The sequence below is a fragment of the Saccopteryx leptura genome, chromosome 3 (genome assembly GCF_036850995.1).
Source record: "Saccopteryx leptura isolate mSacLep1 chromosome 3, mSacLep1_pri_phased_curated, whole genome shotgun sequence".
Taxonomy (NCBI): Eukaryota; Metazoa; Chordata; class Mammalia; order Chiroptera; family Emballonuridae; genus Saccopteryx; species Saccopteryx leptura.
Genome location: NC_089505.1, coordinates 242310620 through 242334054, shown reverse-complemented (window position 1 = coordinate 242334054; position 23435 = coordinate 242310620). Strand labels below are relative to the sequence as shown.

At 52.1% G+C, this 23435-nt stretch overlaps 4 protein-coding genes across 6 annotated transcripts; 2 read left to right on the top strand and 2 right to left on the bottom strand.

Moving 5' to 3' along the window:
* Positions 1-5833: 5833 nt before the first annotated feature.
* TLX2 (T cell leukemia homeobox 2) lies at positions 5834-8153 on the top strand. Its single transcript, XM_066372364.1, has 3 exons — positions 5834-6518; positions 6969-7206; positions 7364-8153. Exons 1-3 carry the CDS (start codon positions 6119-6121, stop codon positions 7578-7580), a joined length of 855 nt encoding a protein of 284 aa, XP_066228461.1. The 5' UTR covers positions 5834-6118; the 3' UTR covers positions 7581-8153.
* A 1023-nt stretch (positions 8154-9176) lies between these two features.
* On the bottom strand, positions 9177-16826 carry DQX1 (DEAQ-box RNA dependent ATPase 1). Of its 3 annotated transcripts, XM_066377908.1 has the most exons (12): positions 16465-16826; positions 15874-16129; positions 15433-15626; positions 14656-15040; positions 14108-14341; positions 13917-14001; positions 13230-13388; positions 12954-13145; positions 10711-10830; positions 10345-10535; positions 9840-10030; positions 9190-9620 (listed from the first exon to the last, which is right to left on the bottom strand). In XM_066377908.1, the coding sequence occupies exons 2-12, from the start codon at positions 16108-16110 to the stop codon at positions 9464-9466; spliced, it is 2145 nt and encodes a 714-aa protein (XP_066234005.1). In that variant the 5' UTR covers positions 16111-16129; positions 16465-16826; the 3' UTR covers positions 9190-9463. The 3 variants fall into 3 exon arrangements, with proteins under 3 accessions (XP_066234002.1, XP_066234005.1, XP_066234003.1); XM_066377905.1 differs by lacking the exon at positions 16465-16826 and having other exon boundaries at positions 9177-9620; positions 13917-14016; positions 15874-16133; XM_066377906.1 differs by having other exon boundaries at positions 13230-13321; positions 13917-14341.
* A 134-nt stretch (positions 16827-16960) lies between these two features.
* Positions 16961-19957, bottom strand: AUP1 (AUP1 lipid droplet regulating VLDL assembly factor). The gene is made up of 12 exons (XM_066377909.1): positions 19860-19957; positions 19641-19778; positions 19408-19558; positions 19039-19223; positions 18700-18772; positions 18533-18606; positions 18226-18292; positions 18022-18124; positions 17769-17888; positions 17539-17654; positions 17234-17352; positions 16961-17124 (listed from the first exon to the last, which is right to left on the bottom strand). The coding sequence occupies exons 1-12, from the start codon at positions 19907-19909 to the stop codon at positions 17088-17090; spliced, it is 1233 nt and encodes a 410-aa protein (XP_066234006.1). The 5' UTR covers positions 19910-19957; the 3' UTR covers positions 16961-17087.
* Positions 19958-20270: 313 nt separating this feature from the next.
* Positions 20271-23420, top strand: HTRA2 (HtrA serine peptidase 2). The gene is made up of 8 exons (XM_066377913.1): positions 20271-20791; positions 20886-21090; positions 21180-21374; positions 21707-21739; positions 21974-22079; positions 22217-22286; positions 23049-23144; positions 23249-23420. Exons 1-8 carry the CDS (start codon positions 20286-20288, stop codon positions 23412-23414), a joined length of 1377 nt encoding a protein of 458 aa, XP_066234010.1. The 5' UTR covers positions 20271-20285; the 3' UTR covers positions 23415-23420.
* Positions 23421-23435: the final 15 nt, after the last annotated feature.

Below are 23435 nucleotides of genomic sequence, written 5' to 3'. Positions count from 1 at the left end.
TAAGTATACTGTGAAGTATTAATGCCAAGTGCACTTGGAGATTCAAGAAGGGAGAGATCTCAATGGAGACCCTGAAAGGCTTTCTGAAGGAAATGGGACTTTGTGTGGAAACAATTTAGACTTGGGGCTGGGTTAAGAAGTGTGGTAGAAATAGAAAAGAAAGGCTGAGTGGAGGGGAATGGCCAGAGAGGGACAGGAAGGAGGCCAAGGTATGCATTTGAGAGTATAGTGAAAAAGGTAGAAGAAGCAGGGCCTTATGGAATTGGGACTTCGAGCCAATAGGCCAGAGAGAGCTAGTTGACTCATTTGAAGAAGGGGTTATCCTATGTTCATTTATCTTCAGAGTGAATTGAAGTGGATAAGTGGCAAGAAGTTATAGTAGTAGTGAGTAGTGATTTTTTATTTTTACAGAGACAGAGAGAGAGTCAGAGAGAGGGATAGACAGGGACAGACAGACAGGAACGGAGAGAGATGAGAAGCATCAATCATTAGTTTTTTCATTGCGTGTTGCATCACCTTAGTTGTTCATTGATTGCTTTCTCATATGTGCCTTGACCGTGGGCCTTCAACAGACTGAGTAACCCCTTGCTCGAGCCAGCGACATTGGGTCCAAGCTGGCGAGCTCAGGGTCTCGAACCTGGGTCCTCTGCATCCCAGTCCGACGCTCTATCCACTGCGCCACCGCCTGGTCAGGTGATTTTTTTAAATTTATTGATTTTTAGAGAGAGAGGAAGAGAGACAGACACAGAAACATCAATTTGTTGTTCCACTTATTCATGCATTCATTGGTTTTGTGTGTGTGTGTGTGTGTGTGTGTGTGTGACAAAGACAGAGAGACAAAGAGAGGGACAGATAGAGACAGAACAGGAAAGGAGAGAGATGAGAAGCATCAGTTCTTCGTTGAAGCACCTAGTTGTTCATTGGTTGCTTTCTCATATGTGCTTTGACCCTGGGGCTACTGCAGAGTGATTGAGTGACCCCTTGCTCACAAGCCAGCAACATTGGGCTTCAAGCCAGCAACCTTTGGGCTCAAGCCAGCAAACATGGGGTCATGTCTATGATCATAAGCTCAAGCCAGCAACCCTGCACTCAAGCTGGATGAGGCTGTGCTCAAGCTGGTGACCTTGGGGGTTTGAACCTAGATCCTCTGCATCCCAGTCCAATGCTCTACCCACTGCACTACCACCTGGTCAGGCCATTGATTGATTCTTGTATGTGCCCTGACTAGGGATGGAAGTGCAACCTTAGTATGTCGGGATAGAGCTCTAACCAACTGAACTACTTAGCCAGGGCAGGAGAAGTGATTTTTTTAATTTTTTTATTTTTTATTTTATTTTTTTTACAGAGACAGAGAGAGAGTCAGAGACAGGGACAGACAGGCAGGAACGGAGAGATGAGAAGCATCAGTCATTAGTTTTTCCTTGCTCATTGCGACACCTTAGTTGTTCATTGATTGCTTTCTTATATGTGCCTTGACCGTGGGGCTACAGCAGACCGAGTAATCCCTTGCTCGAGCCAGCGACCTTGGGTCCAAGCTGGTGAGCTTTTGCTCAAACCGGATGAGCCTGCACTCAAGCTGGCAACCTCGGGGTCTCGAACCTGGGTCCTCGGCATCCCAGTCTGACGCTCTATCCACTGTGCCACTGCCTGGTCAGGCGAGAAGTGATTTTTTAATCAACCAGTTCTCACTATAGCCACTGCTTACCTCCCTGGTCCAAGATGCCATCACCTGTCCTCTAGTGTTTTGCTTGCTTTTTTTTTGCTTCCACCGTTGTCCCTCTTTAGCTTATTCTCATCCCAGCAGCTAAGAGTAATTATGGTAAAACATGAATAAAAAAGAATACAATAAAAGTTTTTTGAGTTAATAATGTTTATTATCTTGACTGTGTTGATGGTTTCATGGGTGTCTACATATATCAAAACTATCAAATTGTACATTTTAAGTATGTACAGTTTATTGTATGTCAGCTTTACCTTTAAAAAGTTGTTAAAAATAAAAATTTAAAAGTGGGTGTTTTATCTTTTGTTTATAATCTTCCAATAGCTTCCCTTTTTAATCAGAATAAAAGGCAAAGTCCTTACAATGGTCTTCAGGACGTTACACGGTCTCTTGCAGTTACTCAATCTCTCTAGCCACACTGGACCCCTCAGTGTTCTATAGATATACCTGGATGTATATAGAACCTCCCACTGTGATATACCTCCCACTGTGTCCCCAACTTGAAATGCTCGGATGTTCAAATGACTCCTTTTTTCCTTTAGGTCTTTGCTCCACAAGGCCTTTGGTGATGAATCTAGATAAATCACAGCTCCCCATACTTTCACTGCTTCTCCCCCTCCTTTTCTTTCTTTTTTTTCCCCCCTTGCTTTATTTTCTTCTTAGCATTTATTATTATTTAATATACTGTGTGTTTTTCTTGTTTTACACCTGTCTCCCCCACTAAAATGTAACCTTCTCAGTGGCAGGGACTTTTTTTTCTGTTGTGTTTATACACCTATATCTCCCCAGTGCCAGGTACAGAGTAGGTGTTCAATCAAAATTTTCTGGGTGAAAATGGAAAGGGAGGTCTGTATATGAAATATTTCAAAGGAAAGCATAATAGGAAACAATGAGTAAGAATTTTGGGAGGGGAGCCTGTCTTCCAGCCTGTTGGATTTAAGGTGGCTGCAGCAAAGGCAGGTGGAGTTGACTAGAATAGTGGGGCTGGAGCACAAGTGCCAGACCAGGGATGGAGGTTTTCTGGGTGAATGTAATAGATGGAACTATTGAAATGGATGAAACCCGAGCAGATGTAGAAAGAGAAAGCTGAAGTATGAGCTCTGAAGAATACTCACAGTCTATATTGGAAGAAAAAACATAAGCAGTCACTATGAAAGTCCAAAGATGGAAAATAAGACAATACACAGAAGCCAAAAGAAGGGACATTTCAAAAATAGTTGGTGTAAAACATGTCAGACTCCTAGATAATGGCCACTGCACAATGAAGCTGTTTGAGAAAGGGTCTGTGTAGTGAAGCCAGCTTGCAGTGGAGTAAAAGAATTAATGAGGAAATGGAGGCAGTGGTTATAGGCACTTAAAGGGAAAAGAAAACAATTTTTTTCATAAAGGGTCGGCAAAGACTTTGTCTAGATAATAGCAACCTAAGACAGTTGTGGGTAGGGTGGACTAAGTTAATGAGAGAAATGATGATACAGGAATAGGGACCATCTCAAGGGAAGGACATGATACCAACAGCAGGAAGGAAAGAAAGGACAAAAGCACAGACTGGGAATGTGGCCTCTTCTTATGAAGCTGAAAACTTGAAGAGTTGGAGGGCTACAAACATGTAGGTGATGTTGAGATGAATCCAAAGCACTGTGTATGGGGAGGAGGTGCTGACCCCAGAGCCTCCATCTTCAATATAAACTAGCAGGAACCATCCTTTCCAGAGAATTAGGGAATCAGCAAGGTGAAGACAGGCAGAGAAATTCCTAGAACTGTGGCTGACAGAACTAAAAGCCCTGGGGCACTGGAATTTTTTTTAAACTATATGTACCACTGGTTTGAGGCCACAGTCCTCAAAGGATCAGTTGGGCAATCTTGGGGTGGCAGTGCCACTCCAAAGGCAGGAGGTACAGTAAGCAGGTATACAGGTCTATACCATGCTGCCCTTTTCCTTCTTCATTGATTCATTCCAGGATTTATTCAGCTTGTTTGGAGACATACTAGTGCCCGCCTTCTCCTCAGAGGGCCACCCCTAGAGTGTGGAAGGAGACTGACAAACTCCTAACCTGCAGGCCAGCCCCCTTTGGAGGCTTTATTTCCTTTGCTGTCTCCCTAGCATCTCTGTTCACACTTAGGGGCTCCAGCCATGCTATTTCTGAAGGTTTTGCCTGAATAGCGGGTTTCATACCTCCCTAGTAGCCCCATCCCTCTGTTACTGAGAAAGGGTGCTTGGGCTTCTGTGAAGGGTTAGGGGAGGTGATAATATCTGTCTTCTCCATCAAGATAAATACATACCAGCCAAATGTGCAGAAGTCTCCCAGCCCCCTTTCAGAGGGGGCTGTTGTCAGGGTGGGGAAAGGGCTGGAGAAATTGAATGATGAGTGTGGACAAGGTTGGGGAAGGATGTCATATATTAATGCCTACTGCTTCCTTTCCCCAGCTTTCAGACGGAGGCTTCCAGAACACGAAAGGGCTGGTGGCTTTGGGTGGGGAGAGAGCCCACTCCCTTTTCCCCTTCTTTATCTTCCTGCCCAGATGCCCAAATATTATTCCTCCATTCCCTAGAGAGAGAAGACCCCTCACCCTGCCCCCGGCACCAGGCTGCCAGCCCATCTGCTGGGGAAAAAGAAGGGGCAGAGCCTTTTTCAGAGGATCTTGGAGAATCAACTGGAAGATTCCTGCTCCCAGGAAGATCTATCTACTAGACTTAGAAAACATGTTGACTCCCATGGGGTAATGAGCAACCTGGAACTTAGCATGGAGTGGGGTGGGGTCAAGGGTTGGCACAGTGGGGTGGGGCCCTTTGGCCACCATGCACGTGTGGAGGCCGGCCAGGCTGTTCGCCTGGTGCCAACCCGCCACGGGATGGTAGGAACATCCCCCTCACTGCGCCCAGTTTCACCGGCTTGGAGGCGCCAGGGCCCCCCCGGGGCCGGGGCGGGCCAGGGAAGGTAATGTAATTCTGACCCAGCTAACCTGATTATGGCGGCCTGCACCGGGCCGGGCGGCGGCAGGGGCGGGTCTAAGAAGGGGCCCGCTCGGTCAGGGGTCCCGTCCTGGGGAAGGACGCAGAGTTCACACACTCCTAGCTCCAGGGTCCTCGGCCAGAGGTCATAAGGTCACCACGCCACTTTGGTCTTTCCCCACCTCCCTTCTCCGACTCGCTCCAGGCAGTTTTCTGCTTTTGGGTAGGGTGAATCGTCTGTGGGAAACGAGGCGGCGGGGATCCTCTGAAGGCTTCAGTGAGGTCCCACGTGTCTCTTATGGCGATTTCGTCCTCCTGCTTTTGGAGGATGGGGAGAGTGTGTGAGAACAGATTTCCAAGGCGCAGAGTGGAAGGGCTGAGTCCCTCATTGGTGGTCCTCAGTCGGGGGCAGAACGGCAGCCCCAAGCTCACACCAGCCTGAGTTGAGCCATGGATCTGCTTTACACCGATTTGAGAAAATCGGAATTCTGAGAAACACAGGGCACCGATTACTGGCCCTCCCAAAAGGAGCTAGGAGGTCTTACTGCAGAGGCCAGCAGGTGCACCAGGACACTGGCCCAGACTGGTTGTTCCGTTCCTCGCCCTAGCCCACCAAACGCGCTCTGCCATCGCTACCCACACCTGTCCTCTTCCCAGGCCTTCAAGTCGCCGGCGCCGTTCCCCAGTCGCTTCCCATCGCATCCAGGAAGCCACAACGAGATTTGGTCTTCGAAAGCACTTAGGCGGGGGATACAACGAATCCAGGAGTTCGCAGGCAGGACCCATCGGGAGGCGAAAAGGGGGGTGGGTGGGAAGGGAAGAGGCACCTGCAAGGAAGCCCAAAGGCGGAGGACCGCGACGACGGAATAGCGGTGCGCATCTCGGCTGCTGACTCAGCGCGCAGCCGCCCATGATCTGGCCCCTCCCGGGCTGAGCCTGGTTCCTAACGCCCGCGCCACCCCCTCACCCCACCCCCACCAGCCCTGCCCGCCGTCTTCTCGCTGGGTGCAAACAGGCGTCTCTTCCCCTTTAACGGGCCGGGCCCCGCCCCTCTTACCCTCAGCCCCCACGGCCCACCCGAGGCAGACCTGTCAGTCACTGCCCCAGCCAGAGCTTGCCAACCCTCTCCACCCCGGACTCGGGCAGAGGCCCCGGCAGCGTAGAGCGCATCTGCGCTTCAGAGACTGAAGGGCGCTCCTGGGACCCTGGCCGGTCGCCCTCCCCCGGGATGCGAGTTCTTGCACCGACGCCGCGCAGAGGCCGGCATGGGCGCGGCTACTCCCCGCGCACTGGGATGAAGCTGTCCTGGGGGCCCCCGCGGCCCTCCGCGGCTAGTTCCGCCGGTCCCTGAGGCCGCCGCCCTGCGCGGTCCGCGCTGGGCTTCCGGAGCTGCCTGGGGTGTCCTCCACAACCGCCGAACCTCTTGCGGTCCTCCCTGACCTGGACCCATGGAGCCCGCGGTGCTAGCCTCGCACAACCTCCCGCACCACGAACCTATCAGCTTCGGCATCGATCAGATCCTGAGCTGCCCGGAGACCCCCGGGAGCAGCCTCGGCCCCGGTCGCCCCAGCCAGGGCCATGCGGAGAGTGCGGCGTTCTCAGGTGGATACCACGGAGCCTGTAGTTACGGCCCCTCCGGCTCGCTGGGCCCACTCCCCGGCAGCTCCGGCATGGGTCCGGGCGGCGTGATCCGCGTCCCCGCGCACCGCCCGCTGCCAGTGCCGCCGCCCGTGGGAGGCGCGCCTGCGGTGCCGGGCCCCTCGGGCTTGGGCGGCGCTGGGGGCCTGTCTGGACTCACTTTCCCTTGGATGGACGGCGGCCGCCGCTTTGCCAAGGACCGGCTCACGGGTGAGGTTTCTTAGCCCCTCCTGCGTCTTGTCCCACATTGACCGGGTTTCCGCATCTTTGATCCTTCGGGTCCAAATCCAGGTTCCCTTTCGTAGTCCTCCCCCAGGTCATTTCAGGGGACTCCCTTCCAACTTGTATCCTTGGTTCCGCTGCTGAGAGGCGACGGGAAGGGAGCTACCATCGAGGCCCGCGCCCTTCTCTGCAGCCCACTGTCCACACCGCGGGGAGGGCAGGGTGAACTCGGGGGGACGATTCTCCCTTCCCCACGGGGGAGGGCCGTTTCTTCCGTGGCCCTTTCTTGTCTAGAAGCCTCTACTGATGCGGGGCCAAACCGGGGCAACGGTAAGGGTCGGGCGCAGGCGCTCTGCGGCCTGGGCAGCCGCGCTCTCTTCTCAGGGACACCGCGGGCTACCCAGCAAACCCTGCCCTGCTCTTCCTTCCTTCCTGCAGCCGCGCTCTCCCCTTTCTCCGGGACGCGCCGCATCGGTCACCCTTACCAAAACCGGACCCCCCCGAAGCGCAAGAAGCCGCGCACGTCCTTCTCCCGTTCGCAGGTGCTAGAGCTGGAGCGGCGCTTCCTGCGCCAGAAGTACCTGGCCTCCGCCGAGAGGGCGGCGCTGGCCAAGGCCCTGCGCATGACTGATGCTCAGGTCAAGACGTGGTTCCAGAACCGGCGCACCAAGTGGCGGTGAGGCGCGGGGTGGGAGGAGACCGCAGGCAGGGCCAGGTGGCGGCGAGGAGAGGCGAGGCGCGGGGCGGGGAGGGACCGCGCGCAGAGCCAAGTGGCGGCGCGGCACGGGGTGGGCCAGGGCCCGCCTCACTGACTCCGCATCTCCGCGGTCCAGGCGCCAGACGGCGGAGGAGCGCGAGGCGGAGCGGCACCGCGCGGGCCGACTGCTCCTGCACCTGCAGCAGGACGCGCTGCCGCGGCCGCTGCGGCCACCGCTGCCCCCAGACCCGCTCTGCCTGCACAACTCATCACTCTTCGCGCTGCAGAACCTGCAGCCCTGGGCTGAGGATAACAAGGTGGCTTCCGTGTCCGGTCTCGCTTCTGTGGTGTGAGCTACTGCCTGGCCGGCCGAGCGCTTTTCTGGACCGAGGCGCTGCGTGGAGCGCGGGGCCCCGGACTGTGGGGACTGCGGCCCCTCTCGTCGTGGTCCCGCAGCAGCGCGACGCGTGAGGAGGAACCGGCCCTGAGGCTCTCGTCGAGGCGCCTTGGCCACCGCGGGCTCCCAGGCCACCGTGGCATTGCTTGCCCGGCACGCTGAGACGCGGCCTTTCCCGCGGTTTTCCATTTCGGTTGTTTCGCGGCTGCTGGAACCCGAGGTGTTGAGGGCGGGACCTGCAGCACGGTAGCCAATGAGGTGCGGGGAAGGGGCGGGCTGGCCAATGGGAACGGTTTTCCTAAGGGACTCCGGAGTCTTCGGCGGGTGGGTCGGAACTGCGGTTCTGCAGCACCAGAGTAGGTAAAACGTGGTGCTGCAATGGGGGCAGCCCGCACTGGCTGGGTCAGTACCAAAGGTGTGATGGAAGGAAGACGCCAATGACCGCGGAGTAATGGAAGAGGTGCTGGAGAACGAGTCTGTGACAGAAACCAGAGGGTTATTTATCCACATCGGGCATCTCATCCTTCTGTAAAATAATTGCTAAGGATTTCTTTGCTGTGAGCCTCGTTTTCCACGTGTGTTCGAACTGCTGACTACATCCTCCCACTTGAGTATCACAACGTTCCTGGGCGGCAGGGGAGATGGATACTTCTCTTTGAGGTTTAAATCAGGGAACACTAATTCTGCTGGGACATTGAGGAGAGAGGAAGAAGCAGTGGACAAAGTTAATGGGCCCAGTGGAGTTAGGGTGAGCAGAACTTAGCAAATAATTGGGCGACAGACCTAAGAAGAATCAAAGGTAATTCCAAGGTTGGAAGTGTAGATCAGGAAATCAATGACCTTGTGGGTAATGTAGGGGAAATTGGGAAGATAGGAGCAAGATGAACTCTGCAGGCAAAACAATGCTATACCGAGAATAAATTCTGGCAAAGTGCCCTTGGGGGAAGTTAGTTGACATCCACATAGTGGTAGAGATGGATGGAATAGTTCTAGGGTTAAATCTTTTCCCCACCAAATTCTACAAACACATTGCAATGTGCAAAATGATGAAGGATATTAAAGTTATTCCAAGAGAAGAAAAGAGGAAGGAGTACCTAGCTAAAAAGAAAGGAAACCATCATGTTCCTGAAGTTGTTAGAAAGACGAGCTTGTGGGTGGGCCAGGGGCTGCTAGGAAGCTTTTTTAATGGAAAATTGAGAACTTGTGGATGATTGCAATAGCTTTGAGGTTTAAGAAGGATCAGGATTTAAGCTGTATGAGGATGAAAAGCAAGGTATTTCTCTGATTCCTATAGCAGCCCTATTCTTCCTTCATTAAAGGTAGGAATAATGTGATATTTAGTAGCCAACTGTAGTCAAACTACTCATGTTCTATGTTAGTGACAGCTAAGTCAGCCATAGCACAGTCTTAACCAGAGTTGCTGGGAACCCAGCAAAGGGTATCGCTGGAGGCATTGGCCTTGCGTCTTTGATACTGAGTCATCTCTAACTCATGAATGTTGTATGCATATGCTGCTGAAGAAACAAACTCAAATTTGGTACCATAGAAAAAAACTTTTATGGCTCAAAAGGGAGCACAAGGGTAGGTTTGGCTTAAAATGGTGATAGATACAAGGGCACGTTAGTCCCTCTCAAATAAATAGAAGGCAGCTAAGGAAAGGGTCCTACTCTATGGAGATTGTGGTTTACCCAATTCCCTTCACCCCCAGCCCACCCTCAGGTTCCAAGATTTATATTGGATCCTAAACTTTTGACTTCTAAATCCAGCTGGCTGCCTTGGTGCTAGACTGAGGGACGATTAAATGCAATGAGATGACTTCTGCTCCATTCCTTAGGCGGATCACTGCAGGACACAGGGATCTCCAAACTCTTGGGTGGAAGAGGATTCACTCTCTGTTGAAGAATCTGCCATTTCTTCCCTCAGCTTGTTCAGGAAATCTCTGCTTTCACTGGGTGGCAGGTTACTCAGGAAGTATGGAGGAGCCAACTCCACCAGCCTGACAGAGAGAGTCATAATTATTAGACAATTTCTGTATATTTTCTTACAAAGCAGATTTTTATACTTCTCACTATCACTTTCACAAACCCTGTCTTCTCAAATGATGTTACTGCAGACCACTATGATTGTCTCATCTTCTTAAGCCTCTCTAACTCCCAAGCCATAATTTTGGCCCCAGGAAGAATGGGCAGTGTAGGAGGAGTTTCAGGGAACTCACATCTGTGGCTGAATCTCAGAAACAATGGAAAGGCAGTTGTCTTTGGAAATGGAGAAACTATGGTAGAGCACCCAGGGTGGGGGCCTGGCTGGAGCCCGGCGGCTTCGGTAGCAGCAGTACGGGGAGAGCTGGGCCACATGCTTATGGGTTAGGAGCAGGTAATTTCCAGTCCCATCTGTGTCTTGGGCCACCTTGTTGAAAGGAAAAGATATTTAAGAAATAAGTTAGAGGCAGACAGTTGAAAAAAGTAAAGGGGGCTGAGAAAGAACTAGTAAGGGTGGTGAGAGTTTTAAAAGTAAAGGATTACCTCTATATGTTATAGATCCTACAGTACCATATGGCATTTCCATAGCTTCTTGTACCCCAAAGCCTCAAAAGAAGTTTTCCTGGTTCTAAAGAATCCTTTGAATGGCCACCTGGACCCCAATTTCAGAGGTGGGATACCAATCTTTGGTCTTTCTGCCTTCTGCTCCTTTTATGACCCCAACTCTGTGACCCCCCTAACCTTCAGGAAGTATCCAGACACCAGTGCTTTCTGAAGGTCTCTGCGATTCTTCTCAGAGCCAAAGGCTGGTTGGGACAAGGGAAGTTCAATTCGTAGCATAAGTTCTAGGAGTTCTCCTCTAAGTTTCTGGGCTTGGCACAGTGCTGCCCAGTTTAGACCCCGAGCCTGGCACCAAGCCTTGTCTGTTCCACCTAGGAGAAGAAAGGGACCAGCTACAACTAAAGTCCTTGATATCCCTGCAAGAACCCAACCCTTGGCCAAAGGGCCTCTTCTTCCTGGGCATAGAACTCTTGTCAGCTGGTTGCACACCATTTCCCCTTTGGAAAATCTGCAACTGTATAAGAGGATGCAGAGTGGGACACTCACTCTGTATAAAAGCTTCATACACCTGGATCAAAGAACTGTGATCACCATCTGCATGTTCCAAGGCCCGACGCAAGGCAGCCTCTTCTGCACAGAGTGGAGGACAGGTAAATCCAGGGGCAGCTGGAGGCAGAAGAGAGGAAGGTTGTTTTGGGGAATAAGAATAGCAGTACAAGTGGAGTGGTGAAAAGGTAGAAATGTCACTTTGGGAACTTAATTCAACAGACATTGATAACTTCTAGGTATTAGGTACTTTATTAGACATTAAAGATAAAAGACAGTATCTGTCCTCAAGGAGTCTGGTTGGATAGACTAACAAGTATGCAAACTTGATGAGCACAATTGGTACATAGGCCAGCATTTGAAGTTTGAGTAGGAATTAGCTCACTGGAGAACTGGTAGAGAGAGGGGTCTGGACTGTGGGAACACGTCAGTAGCATGCCATGTTTGGAGAACTGCCAAGTGTCTAGTATGGGTGGATGGAATGGTAAGCATGGCATAGTTACAGGAGAGAAAGCTGGGCAGGTAGGTATGGGCCAGGTCATGGGAGGCTAGATGTGCTGGGCAAATGAGTTCATATTCTGTCTGAAAAGTAAAGAATAGCTATTGAAGAAAAGTTTTTAAGCAAGAGAATTTATGTGTTTGAAGGTCACATGACTAATTAGGAGGTTCTGAAGGAATCCAGCTGTACAGTGATGGAACCTGATACTGGCACTGGCAGTGAGTGTGGAGAAGAGTAGATGAATTAAAAACAAACTTTAGGAGATAAAAATGAAAGAACCCAGAGACAGATTAGTCTAGAGTGATGGTAAAGGAACTGCAGAGATGATGGTATGATTTTGTGGTGGTTACGGTGAGGTTGTTTAAGAAACTGCTCAGCCTGTACAGGCGGTGGCACAGTGAACAGAGCATTGGACTGGGATGCGGAGGACCCAGGTTTGAAATCCAGAGGTCGCCGGCTTGAGCGTAGGATCATAGACATGACCCAGCAGGGGTCCCCAAACTTTTTACACAGGGGGCCAGTTCACTGTCCCTCAGACCATTGGAGGGCCGCCACATACAGTGCTCCTCTTACTGACCACCAATGAAAGAGGTGCCCCTTCCGGAAGTGCGGAGGGGGGCCGGATAAGTAGCCTCAGGGGGCCACATGTGGCCCGCAGGCCATAGTTTGGGGACGCCTGCTATGGTCACTGGCTTGAGGTCAAAGGTCGCTGATTTGAAGCCCAAGATTGCTGGCTTGAGCCCAAGGTCACTGGCTTGAGCAAGGGATCACTCGTTCTGCTGTAGCCCTCTGGTCAAGGCACATATGAGAAAGCAATCAATGAACAACTAAGCTGCCACAACAAAGAATTGATGCTTTTCTCTCTCCCTTCTGTCTGTCTGTCCCTATCTGTCCCTCTCTTGTCGCTCTCACTCTGTCTCTATCAAAAAAAAAAAAAAAAAAAAAAAAAAGAAAGAAACTGCTCAAATTTAGTTCTAGGCTGAAGTACTGTGGACTTTTCTGGTAGAAATGTCCATCAGGTGTCAGATCTGTAAGTCTAAGATTCAGAAGAACGGTACTGACAGGGCAATACAGTATTTAGAGATTTTAAGTGTGAAGGTGGCCCTTCAGACCATGGGTACGGATGAACTTGCTTAGAGAGTTCAGGGAGTGAGAAGACAAAAGGGACAAGAATAGAAAACCTTGAGATCCAACTTACAGTGGACAAGCAGAAGATGAATAGCCCAAGTAAGAGGTTAAAGGAATGGCCAGCGAGGTAGAATAAAAGCCATGAGGAGCCATCACAGAAGCATAGCCAGGGCAGTTTCAAGGTGGGAGTGATTGCATCCAGGTGTTAAAAGAAGCTCCTGAATAAGGGCTCAAGTGTTCAATGGATTAGGTTCTTGGGAGGTCACTGGAGAGCTGAAGGCTGTCTCAGTGTTGTGGTGGGCCTAAAACTGGAATGCGGTGGGTGAGGAATACACCAGATGGAATAGGGTAGAGATTATACTGTCTAGCTGAAGGGGAGTATAGAATTGAGTAAAAGGGGTATAGTTTTAGTACTAACAGGAGAGATTTAAGCATGTTGAGAGGAAGAACCAGAAGAAGGAAAAAGCAAAAGAGGCAGGAGAGGGAAAACTGATTACACTTGGTTCTGCAGGAACTGGGAACAGAGCACAGGGGAAAGGGCTAGCCTTTGGAGCAGCAAACACCTAGGGGAAGGTCTGACGTAGCCCAAAGAACCAGGGAGAGAGGTGAGTTATACCAGTGAGCATGGCAGCGAGGGTGAGCATCTCATCCACACAGTCAAACTCGCAGGAGGCCAGCAAGGCTTTGGCCAACTCGGGGGGCAGGGGGAACTCTGACAGGATGACACCCAGGTCTGACAGGTCCCCATTATCATCCAGGGCTGCCAGATAGTCTAAATCTTCCAGGGCTTGCATCAGTGCTTCTGGAGCTGGTGAGGAAACACGGCTTGTAGGGCAGAGAGTCTCAGAGATGGGTGATCAGACAGCAGGACGTAGGCAGCAGGGGTGCTCACCAGGTCGGTCCAGGAAGTGACACTCTCCTGGCTCTGCAATCTGTCTTCTCTTTAGCAGTAATACCAGGGGGCTCAGACTCTCCTCACACACCCTGGGTTGGGGCAACAGGGGAGCTTCTAATTCTTGGAAGGACTTAGGGTACAGGCAAAGGCAGGACCCTGAGGGGAGAAAGACCTGGGAAAGAAGACCACTGTAGATTTCTCAGGGCTTGTGTTGGTGTCTCTTTCATGGTTGATCTCAGTGAGGGCAAAGGCTCTTTTTTTTTTTTTTTTTTTTTTTTGTATTTTTCTGAAGCTGGAAATGGGGATAGACAGTCAGACAGACTCCCGCATGCGCCCGACGGGGATCCACCCGGCACGCCCACCAGGGGGCGACGCTCTGCCCACCAGGGGGCGATGCTCTGCCCCTCTGGGGCGTCGCTCTGTCGCGACCAGAGCCGCTCTAGCGCCTGGGGCAGAGGCCAAGGAGCCATCCCCAGTGCCCGGGCCATCTTTGCTCCAATGGAGCCTCACTGCTGCGGGAGGGGAAGAGAGAGACAGAGAGGAAGGAGAGGGGGAGGGGTGGAGAAGCAGATGGGCGCCTCTCCTGTGTGCCCTGGCCGGGAATGGAACCCGGGACTTCTGCACGCCAGGCTGACGCTCTACCACTGAGCCAACCGGCCAGGGCCTGAGGGCAAAGGCTCTTACCTGGAGGGGCCCCTCTTGCCCGCAGTTGTCTTGCCTCTGCCTGACACTTGCTGATTGGCCTCAACACTTGGGATTCGGCTCGGATCTGAGGATTGTACACCTGTCACCGCCCCCCAACCAAGGCCAAGACAGATCAGAGTGGGCTGTTTATATATCTTTAGCTCCCACACCCCATCATCTCTGTCACTCACACTTCGAAGCTCCAGTCCTGAGTCAATGACATGTCGAACGGAAGGGAGGGAGAAGGAGAAGTCAGCTAGCCAGTGAGTGACCACAACCTTTCGGGAACTTGAGTCTATGTCCTCGTACACAGCCTGAACAGCTTGACCATGGCCGGGGTGAAGGGGCAGCACTCGTGGTGCAGGCCCTTGGGTAGCCAAGGTGCCTACCTCCCTGGACAAGGATTCACAGCACAGGGAAATTTCCTGAGGAGAGGGTTGGGGTGTTAGGGCAGTTCTCACCTTTTTTGGGTTATAGACCCCTTTGAAAACTGATGAAAGCTATGATCCTTCACTCTGAAAAAATTCACATACTCATAAAAGTTGGGGGTGTTATAATTTCAGGAATTCACTGAACTACAGATCTCTGCACTAGACAGAATAAAAAAAGATAGACCTCTTTGTCCTGAAATCCTTGACTTTTTCCTTAAGACCCCAATAGAGGGTGAATACAATTCCAGTGCTCCTAACAAGCAGTGCTCCCACTCCCCCCAGGACAGGAAGGTGGCTGTTTTTTTCACCTCCTCACTGGGCAGGTATACTAGCACGTCTCCTGGAACATCCTTTCGACACAATTCAAGCACAGCTTGGCAGGCAGCTTCCACTCGATCAGTAGGGACAATGTCCCTGTAGATGGGAGTGGGACACTTGCCAGGTCCTCTGGGAATATGCACACTAGGAGGATTGCCCCAGAAGGCTTGGAGCTTGGGTTCAAGGGCTAGGTCAGCAACCACGACCACTCTGGGGTCACCTGGAAGGTTTCCCAGCCTGGCACCTCGCAGCAATCCCTGTAGCAAATCTGAAGCCACTGACCGCTCCTGAACCTCATCCAGCACCAGCACATCCCAGGCTCCAGTGCCCCGGGTCGAGGCCACCTCCTGAAGAAGCAGCCTGTCCCAGCAAAACCTGTTGACATTGACAGTGGGCAGAAGAGTCAGGGTGGACACTGACTAGCTCCAGAAACCCAGGAGAGCTTCTCCCAGGGGTTCTAGATTTTGATAGTTAAAAGTCAGAAAAAGACCGTGACTGAATTCCTGAGCCTAAGGACCCTTCACAGGGACCCACAATCTCATTGACTGATGACACTTTGTTCAGAAGTTGTACTCCAGCTGGGAAAGTGAGACTTTTGTGAGGAGGGATGTTTGAGGTCCAGGCTGGGGCTAAAGAGCTTAATTTAGCATTGAATAATGAATGATTTCAAAGGTGAGCTGGGCTGAGAGGGTATGGTGAGATGTCAGAGGACTGTGTATGTTTCTGTTGAGTGAATTCGATTTGAATCAGACCTGCAGAGGCCTCACCTGAGCAGGGTGTGGGGCCCAGTGCAGTCCTCCTGTGGGATGCTGTATCCAACTTCATGACCCAGGGTCAGGTCCATCTCATCAGCAACCTGCAGGGCCAGGCTCAGGGCTGCCAGAGGGTGGGGCTGAGTGACAGTTACCCGGCTCCTCTGGAAGCCCCTGGCCAGCGCAAACTCTGCACACCACTGAGGGATCTGGGATAGGGGAACCAGTCAGCAAAACACAAGATTTCAGTCAGAAGTGTTAGGAGGGCTATGGCCAGTTTAATTTCTCCTTATCTGGGGGGAGAACCCTGGTCCTTCACCACCATGGGGCCAGTCTAACTCGACTCCCTTTGCCTACCTGCCCTATAACCACTGGGAGCCCAATCCCCCTAGCTGAGGGAAGAGCCAGTTCCCTAGCCCCTCCATTGGTCCACTCCCAGAATCCCCACCCCCCAACCTGGGTGCTCTTGCCAGAGCCAGGCTCTCCAGACACCAGCACCACTCCACTGGGGCTACTCTCCAATTGCTCCAAGAAGATAAAGCGAGAAGCCCAGATGGGCAAAGCTCTGCGCTGCTCAAGCAGTTCGTAGTAGCGGGAAGAGAAGGGGAGCCCATCAAAAGGGTTCACAGCCAGTTCAGACTCCCCAGGGTTCAGGCCAGGCTCTTCTGCAGGCCCAAGATGCTGAGAGGCCATGGTGGCTCACTGACAGGACCTACAGAAGGCAGGGCAGTCATTAAGGCCTCATACCATCCTCCCACCTCAGCCCTGACCCCTAACCTGTACCCTCATCTGATACTGTACTGGGGTCCATTCTTCCCCACATTTCTTGTCTGCCAGGAAACAGTGGAGACTTGAATCTCTGAGAGACTATCAAAACTGGATTACTACCCTACAGTCAGGTAGTAAAAATCCTTTGACTAACACAGGGGTCTCAGGGGCAGTAGGAATTATGTGAGACTGTATGAGAAGAACTCCAAGGGAAAAGGATAAAGAATAAGAGAGGGACAAGAGCCAGGGAGTAGGGCCACAAGGATCCTAAATTCAAACCTGCTTGCAGCTGAGACGTGTCAGGATGGCAGCCAGTTCCAGAACCAGCAGCCAGTTACCACCAACCTTGACCGGCATGAAGTACAAAGGTAAGTTCCGGCTCCACCCTGGGGCTTGGCTCAAATACAATTCTAGACTGCTTTTGGGGTGGAGCCATTTGCTCCACCTTATTTAACCCAGTTAGGAGCCTATGGAAAACAGACTCCAGCTACCACACTGAGCATGTATGAACTCTACAGACAACATGCATCCTGGGACTTGTAGTTTTGCAGCTTTCTTCATAAACCTGGGCTGAACACCCCAGTTATGTCCAGTTATTGGGTTTTCAGTTCAGTTACAGTTCATATCACTCATCTCTGACACAAGGTGATTTCAGATAGTTCCATTCCGACTATCTCCCACAAACCTACAAGGGAAACTAATCCCCATTCCCCCCAAGTGAGGGAAAAGGAACCTACCCAGGGGGCTTTTTAGAACCAGAGAGGCAACAGAGACCTTGAGTGAAAACCCTGAATTTAATGTGATATTGGGGGAAGCCCCAATGCCCCACCCATCCAGCCTGTTGTGAGTTGGGTGAGGGCTGCCCTCATTCTCTGTCCTGGGCTCTGGATGCCATCCTGTGCTCAGTCAGCCTCCTGGGCCTGTCTTTCTGTGAATCTCCTGTAGGACATAGGGAGAAGACATTGTGTGGACTTTGCCATATTAGCTCCATAATTAGCTCCCTTCTTCAACCTGCCCCTTCCTACCCATTGTCCTCTAAGTCCCTCACCTTCTTGCATATTCATACAGTGCCTCCTTGCGCTCCTGTAGACTTTCCTGTCGGGCCCAGGAGGACTTGGCAAATGTTAGGGCTGTGGGCTGAGGGGTCACCGGGCCAGAGCTGAGAAACTGAGGTGATCACAATGTCAGAGGACTTGCGAAGTCATCATCATTAAACACGCATCGAATGCCTACTTTGCAAGAGAGGCATTGTGCTAGGGTCTCAGGATCAAAAAAGAGACATTAGGGATAGGGAGTATGTAGACTGTCCTATCCCACCCCTAGTCTTGGATTTGACCATTTGCTGGTTCTCACCTTGGGAGCAGAGACTGTGGGAAGGGACTGGGTCCCCTCAGTGATGTCTTCAGGTATGAAAGCTACAGCTCCCTCAAGTAGATTGGTGATGGTCAAGTCTACACATCCAGTCCTGGCTGGTGAGAGGGGAAAAGAGGGGAAGGGATCTGTCTCCCTCCTCACCTTTCCCCTCACCACCCACTTTTCCTCTCTGTGCCTGTCTTCCTATGTGAGGCTACCCTTTCCCATACCCAGGTCTCTCTGGATGACGCCCAGTGGCACATGGGGTAAAACTTCCTTGACTCTCTGAGCCAGAGTTGCCAGCTGCACATCAGGAGAAGGGCCAGGGGAGGGAGGGAAAGAAGACTGGGCTGAAAAAAAAAATCCGAAATATGGTGAGTGGAGAATGAGGAGGAAGGAAAAGCTGACTAGCATAGGAACAGGGAGGAAATCACAATAGGCTGGAAAAAAACCCCCAAAACTTTGTATACAGAGACTACACACCTGACTGGGGACGCAATCTGGGATGCCTTTGTCGCTTTATGTGCTCTGCTTTGTCTGCTGGAGTGAGTCGTGTCCCCGTCTGGCCCAATTCTTTGGCCACCAGCTAGGGAGAATTGGGAGGCTGGGAGTGTCAAGGTCTCAAGCCTTCCTTTCCTTCCACCAAAGGAAAGACCCCACCTCCACCCTGCCTGTGTACCCTACCACCTGCTGTACACGGAGGGCAAACTCCTCATTCCCCTCCCCCAGCTGGCGAGGAACAGGACGGAGCCACCTGCAAAAAACAATGCAGAGCTGTGTTGGGGGCACCAGAGATAGAAGCTGTCACTATTTCCGTACTTTGATACCTCTTTTCATGGGACAGTGGTGGTGAGAGTAAAGAAAGTAAATATTTTGTTTTACTTCTGTGGAACCTTGATATTAAAAGATCTGCAAATGAACAGGGCAGAGCCAACTACTTTCTTGACCTCGAGATGAGCCTTTCCCAGCACCAAAAACTGAGGCCAGTTAATACCTTACTTGATACACCGTGAAGGGGACGAAAAGTGACCACAGCAGTTCTGAGACCCAGGAGGCATCTGACACTGTCTGAGAGGAAGGCAGAAGTGAGATCCAAGCCAGGGCCAGGAGTGGGAAACCTCTGCCCAAGCCCCAAAGATTCCCTGTCCAGCATACACTCACCACAGAGACTAGGGGTCTCTGGACTCGAAGGGTAATAGGCTGTACCACATCCTGGATAGAAAATGGCCAGGAACTAGAAAAAGGAAGAGAGAACAGAATGGGATTCCAGCCAGCCCAGTCAGCAGCTCACAACTGACTTAAAACAGGAAACTGTCAAATTTCCCAAGTAGAGAAATGGGGAATAAAGGGATGGGGTGGAGGAGGGCAGGAGGGAACCATAAGTGGACAGAAAGGAAATGGACTAGGAATGGAAGGGTTAGGGCTGAAGACGGTGAAAACCTATAGGCCCCCAAGCCTGACCATTTATGCATGTGGAGACCAATACCTGTGTTCACCCACCTGAAGCGCAGGAGCCCCGCCCGGCCATTGGTGGCCTCTTCCTCGGGGAACAGCAGCAGAGGGGTGGGGGGAAGCCTCGTGGAAGCACAGAATCTCTTGAGTGACTCCACCAACTCCCCCCGCCCATCCATCTCCATGAAGCCCCGAGACCAGCACACAAAGCTGGGGGGACTATTGAGTAGAGGCTGGGAACAGGGAAGAGAGCAAGAAAAGAATGTTGGGGAGCGATAAAACGGACATATGGGGTATAGAAGCAGGGTTAGAGGCAAGGCTCAGTATTTCGTGGTCTTCAGGGGAAAACCAGCGGGCAGCCTTGAGCTAAGCCCTAGAGAACTGCTCGTGGCGCTCTCGGCTTCGCCGCCAACTCACAGTGCTGCAGCTGGTGAGCAGGTTGACTATGTTGTGGTCGAAAGGCGTCACGTGGTTTGAAATGAGGACTCGGACGCTGTGATCCCGAAGTCTGGAGTCCTCCTGCCGGGCTACGAGCCCCAGCACCGCACACATGATCCGCACCACGAACCTGGGGAGGGAGGCAGGCAGTAGTGACTGCACCGCCTCGGCCCGTACCCAGCCCTGACCCTCCCAGAGAGCCCCGTCGGAACCTGCGAAGGACGCTGTCTGGCAGCGCGCAGCTGACTAGGAAGACGTGGATCCCAAGAAAGAGGCGCAGGACGAGGAGGCAGAACCCGACGGGCGCGTAGAGCAGCAGCGCGAGGAGCAGGAAGCCGTCACCCGGGAGCCTGGGGGCGAGAGGCGGAGTGATCGGGCGCCGAAGGCCGAGTGGACGCGGGAGCCGGCCTCTCCCAGTCGGGAGCTCTTACCGGTGCGAGTCAAAGAGACGCTCCGGCCCCGGCGCCGGGGGAGGCTCCATCACGCTTGCCTTAGGGGTGTCCGGCCGCCGCCGCCGCAGCCATCTTCGCGACCCGCCGCAGGGGATCCTGGGAAGACGGAGTCTCTGGGTGTAAGCCCAGTGTGCCAAGACCCGAGATCCTGAGGCGCCCTGGAAAGGCTAGCAACCCCAGCATGCTTCGCGGGCTCTTGGGCCACCTCAGAGTTCGTGTCCCGCCCGGACCACAAGTCCCGGCATTCGCGTGGCGGGGGCGGGGTTGGTCTTCCGGAATATTGGTCCCGGCGTGCACTTTTGGAGGACTTCAAGTACCAGCGTGCCCCGCATCCCGCAGTCCACCACCTCACGTCCAGAGCGCCGCCTCTGTAGGGCGGGCGACGAGGCAGCCGAGGCGGAGCTGATGGCTGCGCTGAGGGCGGGGCGCGGTGCAGGCTGGAGCCTTCGGGGATGGCGGGCTTTGGGGGGAGCTCGTTGGGGGAAGGCACCCTTGTTGACCCCTGACCTCCGGGCCTTGCTGACGTCAGGAACTCCCGACCCTCGGGCCCGAGTGACTTATGGGACCCCAAGTCTTCGGACCCGGTTCTCTGTGGGGGTTCCTGCACCACGAACATGTCTGACGTCGGGGACTTCGGATTACCGAGCACAGCTGACTACGGGAACTCCAGATCCTCAGAACCAGGAGGACTCAGGGACCCCTGGAGCCCGTCCGCGCGTGTGGCTGGCGGTGGCACTGGGCGCTGGGGGGGCAGTGCTGCTGTTGTTGTGGGGCGGGGGGCGGGGTCCCCCAGCCGTCCTTGCCTCTGTTCTTGGCTCGCCACCCTCCTCTCCCCGGAGCCAGTACAACTTCATCGCAGACGTGGTGGAGAAGACCGCACCTGCGGTGGTTTATATCGAGATCCTGGGCCGGTAACGGTGGGGTAGACCAAAAGGCACCAAAGTCACGGGCTAGAGGGCGGGCGAGCAGGAGTCTGACCTCACATACTTGCTTTCCCCATTCCAGGCACCCTTTTTCGGGTCGCGAAGTCCCTATCTCGAATGGCTCAGGATTCGTGGTGGCTGCGGACGGGCTTATCGTTACCAACGCCCACGTGGTGGCTGATCGGCGCCGAGTCCGTGTGAGACTGCTTAGCGGCGACACGTATGAAGCCGTGGTCACAGCTGTGGATCCCGTGACAGATATCGCCACGCTGAGGATTCAGACCAAGGTAAGGGTCCGGGCAAACCAGGTCTGGTTGGGATTGTGATTTTACTTGCATCTCTAGATAACAGGTCCTCTGTACCCAATCTCCTTTAGGAACCTCTTCCCACATTGCCCCTGGGGCGCTCCGCTGATGTCAGGCAAGGGGAGTTTGTTGTTGCCATGGGAAGTCCTTTTGCGCTGCAGAACACGATCACATCCGGCATCGTCAGCTCTGCTCAGCGTGCAGCCAAAGACCTGGGCCTCCCCCAAACCAACGTGGAATACATTCAGACTGATGCAGCTATTGATGTGCGTACTAATATGGGAGAAATGACAATAGGTTGGGGGGATGGGGAGAAGCTTTGTGGTGCGGGCACCGAATGTGATAGATAATGATACAGGAGTGGGCAAAAGTAGGTGTACAGTTGTGAGTACATAAAGCACAGTTTATTGTATTATTAGTATTACAACTGTAAACTTACTTTTGCCCATCCGTGTATGTAGAGGTTGGGCTATAAAAATGTGACCACTCATTCATGGGCTGTGTGATAGGAGAGAATTTGGAGAAAACCCCTACATCCTGGTATGCCCTCAGGCATAGAGTCCCTGGATCTCTTCCATATTTTCTCCTTGTCCTGCAGTTTGGAAATTCTGGAGGTCCCCTGGTTAACCTGGTGAGTAGGACATTTTTCTTTCCAAGAATCCCTGTCCCAGGTCAGTGTGGGAAGGGATGGGCTTTTCCCTAATTCAATGAATTTTGGTCAAGTTTCTGAACAGTCCCTTGTTAGCTGTTTCCCAGAATCAACCAGATCTCCCCAATTGCCCCACACTCCCTGCTATTCTTGTTCAGGTACCCCGACCTCCCACTATTTGTTTGGGCTAGGGAATAGTGGGCTCTGTCCCTGCAGGATGGGGAGGTGATCGGAGTGAATACCATGAAGGTCACAGCTGGAATCTCCTTTGCTATCCCTTCTGATCGCCTTCGAGAATTTCTGAACCGTGGGGAAAAGAAGAGTGAGCTGGCTTAGGGGGGAAAGGGATTCCTTTAAGTGGTGGGAGGGGCATTTATTGTTGGAGAAGGGTCTATTGGGAGGAGAGAATGGGGAAGGAAGGATGTAACTGGGTGGAGCTCATTTGTCTCTTTATCACAGATTCCTGGTTTGGAATCAGTGGGTCTCAGCGCCGCTACATTGGGGTGATGATGTTGACCCTGACTCCCAGGTATGAATTTTAGAGGTAGTGACAAGTAGGACCATCAGTTTCCCCATTGGTGGGCAAATGGCACTTCTTTTGAGCTCTTTTCTCATTCTATTTTTATCTGTGGTGAATTGCCTCACATTTGGAGCTATCAGAGAAACCGACCTCTTTTGTCTCTTGACTTTCTTAACTCCACTCCATTTTGCACAGTTGCCACCAGATTGTTTTCATCCTATTGCTGCTTTGATTTAAAACGTTCAATCTAGGATGCATTCGGGGCAACACTAGAATCTATGTAAACACAATAAATTAAAATCAATAAAAAAAATGCCTACACTACTCCAAAAAATAAAATAAAATAAAACGTTCAATCTATTAACCTGGTATTAGGGGCCATTTTCCATTTTCCATACCTGGTTTCTTACATGAATATACTCTATTTCAGCCAACCTGATTTCCTCCTCCAGGTTTTTATTTGTGTTGTTCTTGTTTTATATAATTAAATATCCAGCCCATCATAATAGGTTCAGCTTAAATTCTACTTACTTCTTAAAACTTCTCTTAAGATTCTAGAATGACATTGGTGTTACTGACATAACATTATGTCAGTTAGGTACATTTTCTGTACATGTCCTGCTTCTTAACTATTAGAAGGCAAAAAGTGTCTGCAGTACCCTGTGCATTCCCTGCCATACAGTTTTCAGTGTGTTGCTGAGAGATTTTAGGTGGACCCAGAATGGGGAGAACACTTTGGTGTGGTTAACAGGGTGATCTGTGTCCTTTCAGCATCCTTGCTGAACTACAGCTTCGTGAACCAAGCTTTCCTGATGTTCAACATGGTGTGCTCATCCATAAAGTCATCCTGGACTCCCCCGCACACCGGTGAGGGAGAGACTGCACCGTGAGGTGGGATGGAGGAGGTATGCATGTGTCCTTGAATTGGGCTATCTACTCCCTCCTTTCTCTTTGTCCATCTTTTGCCATAGGGCTGGTCTGCGGCCAGGTGATGTGATCTTGGCCATTGGGGAGCAGCTGGTACAAAATGCTGAAGATGTTTATGAAGCTGTTCGAACCCAATCCCAGCTGGCAGTGCGGATCCGGCGGGGACCAGAAACACTGACCTTATATGTGACCCCTGAAGTCACAGAATGAATGGGTCAGCAAGAGTATGGA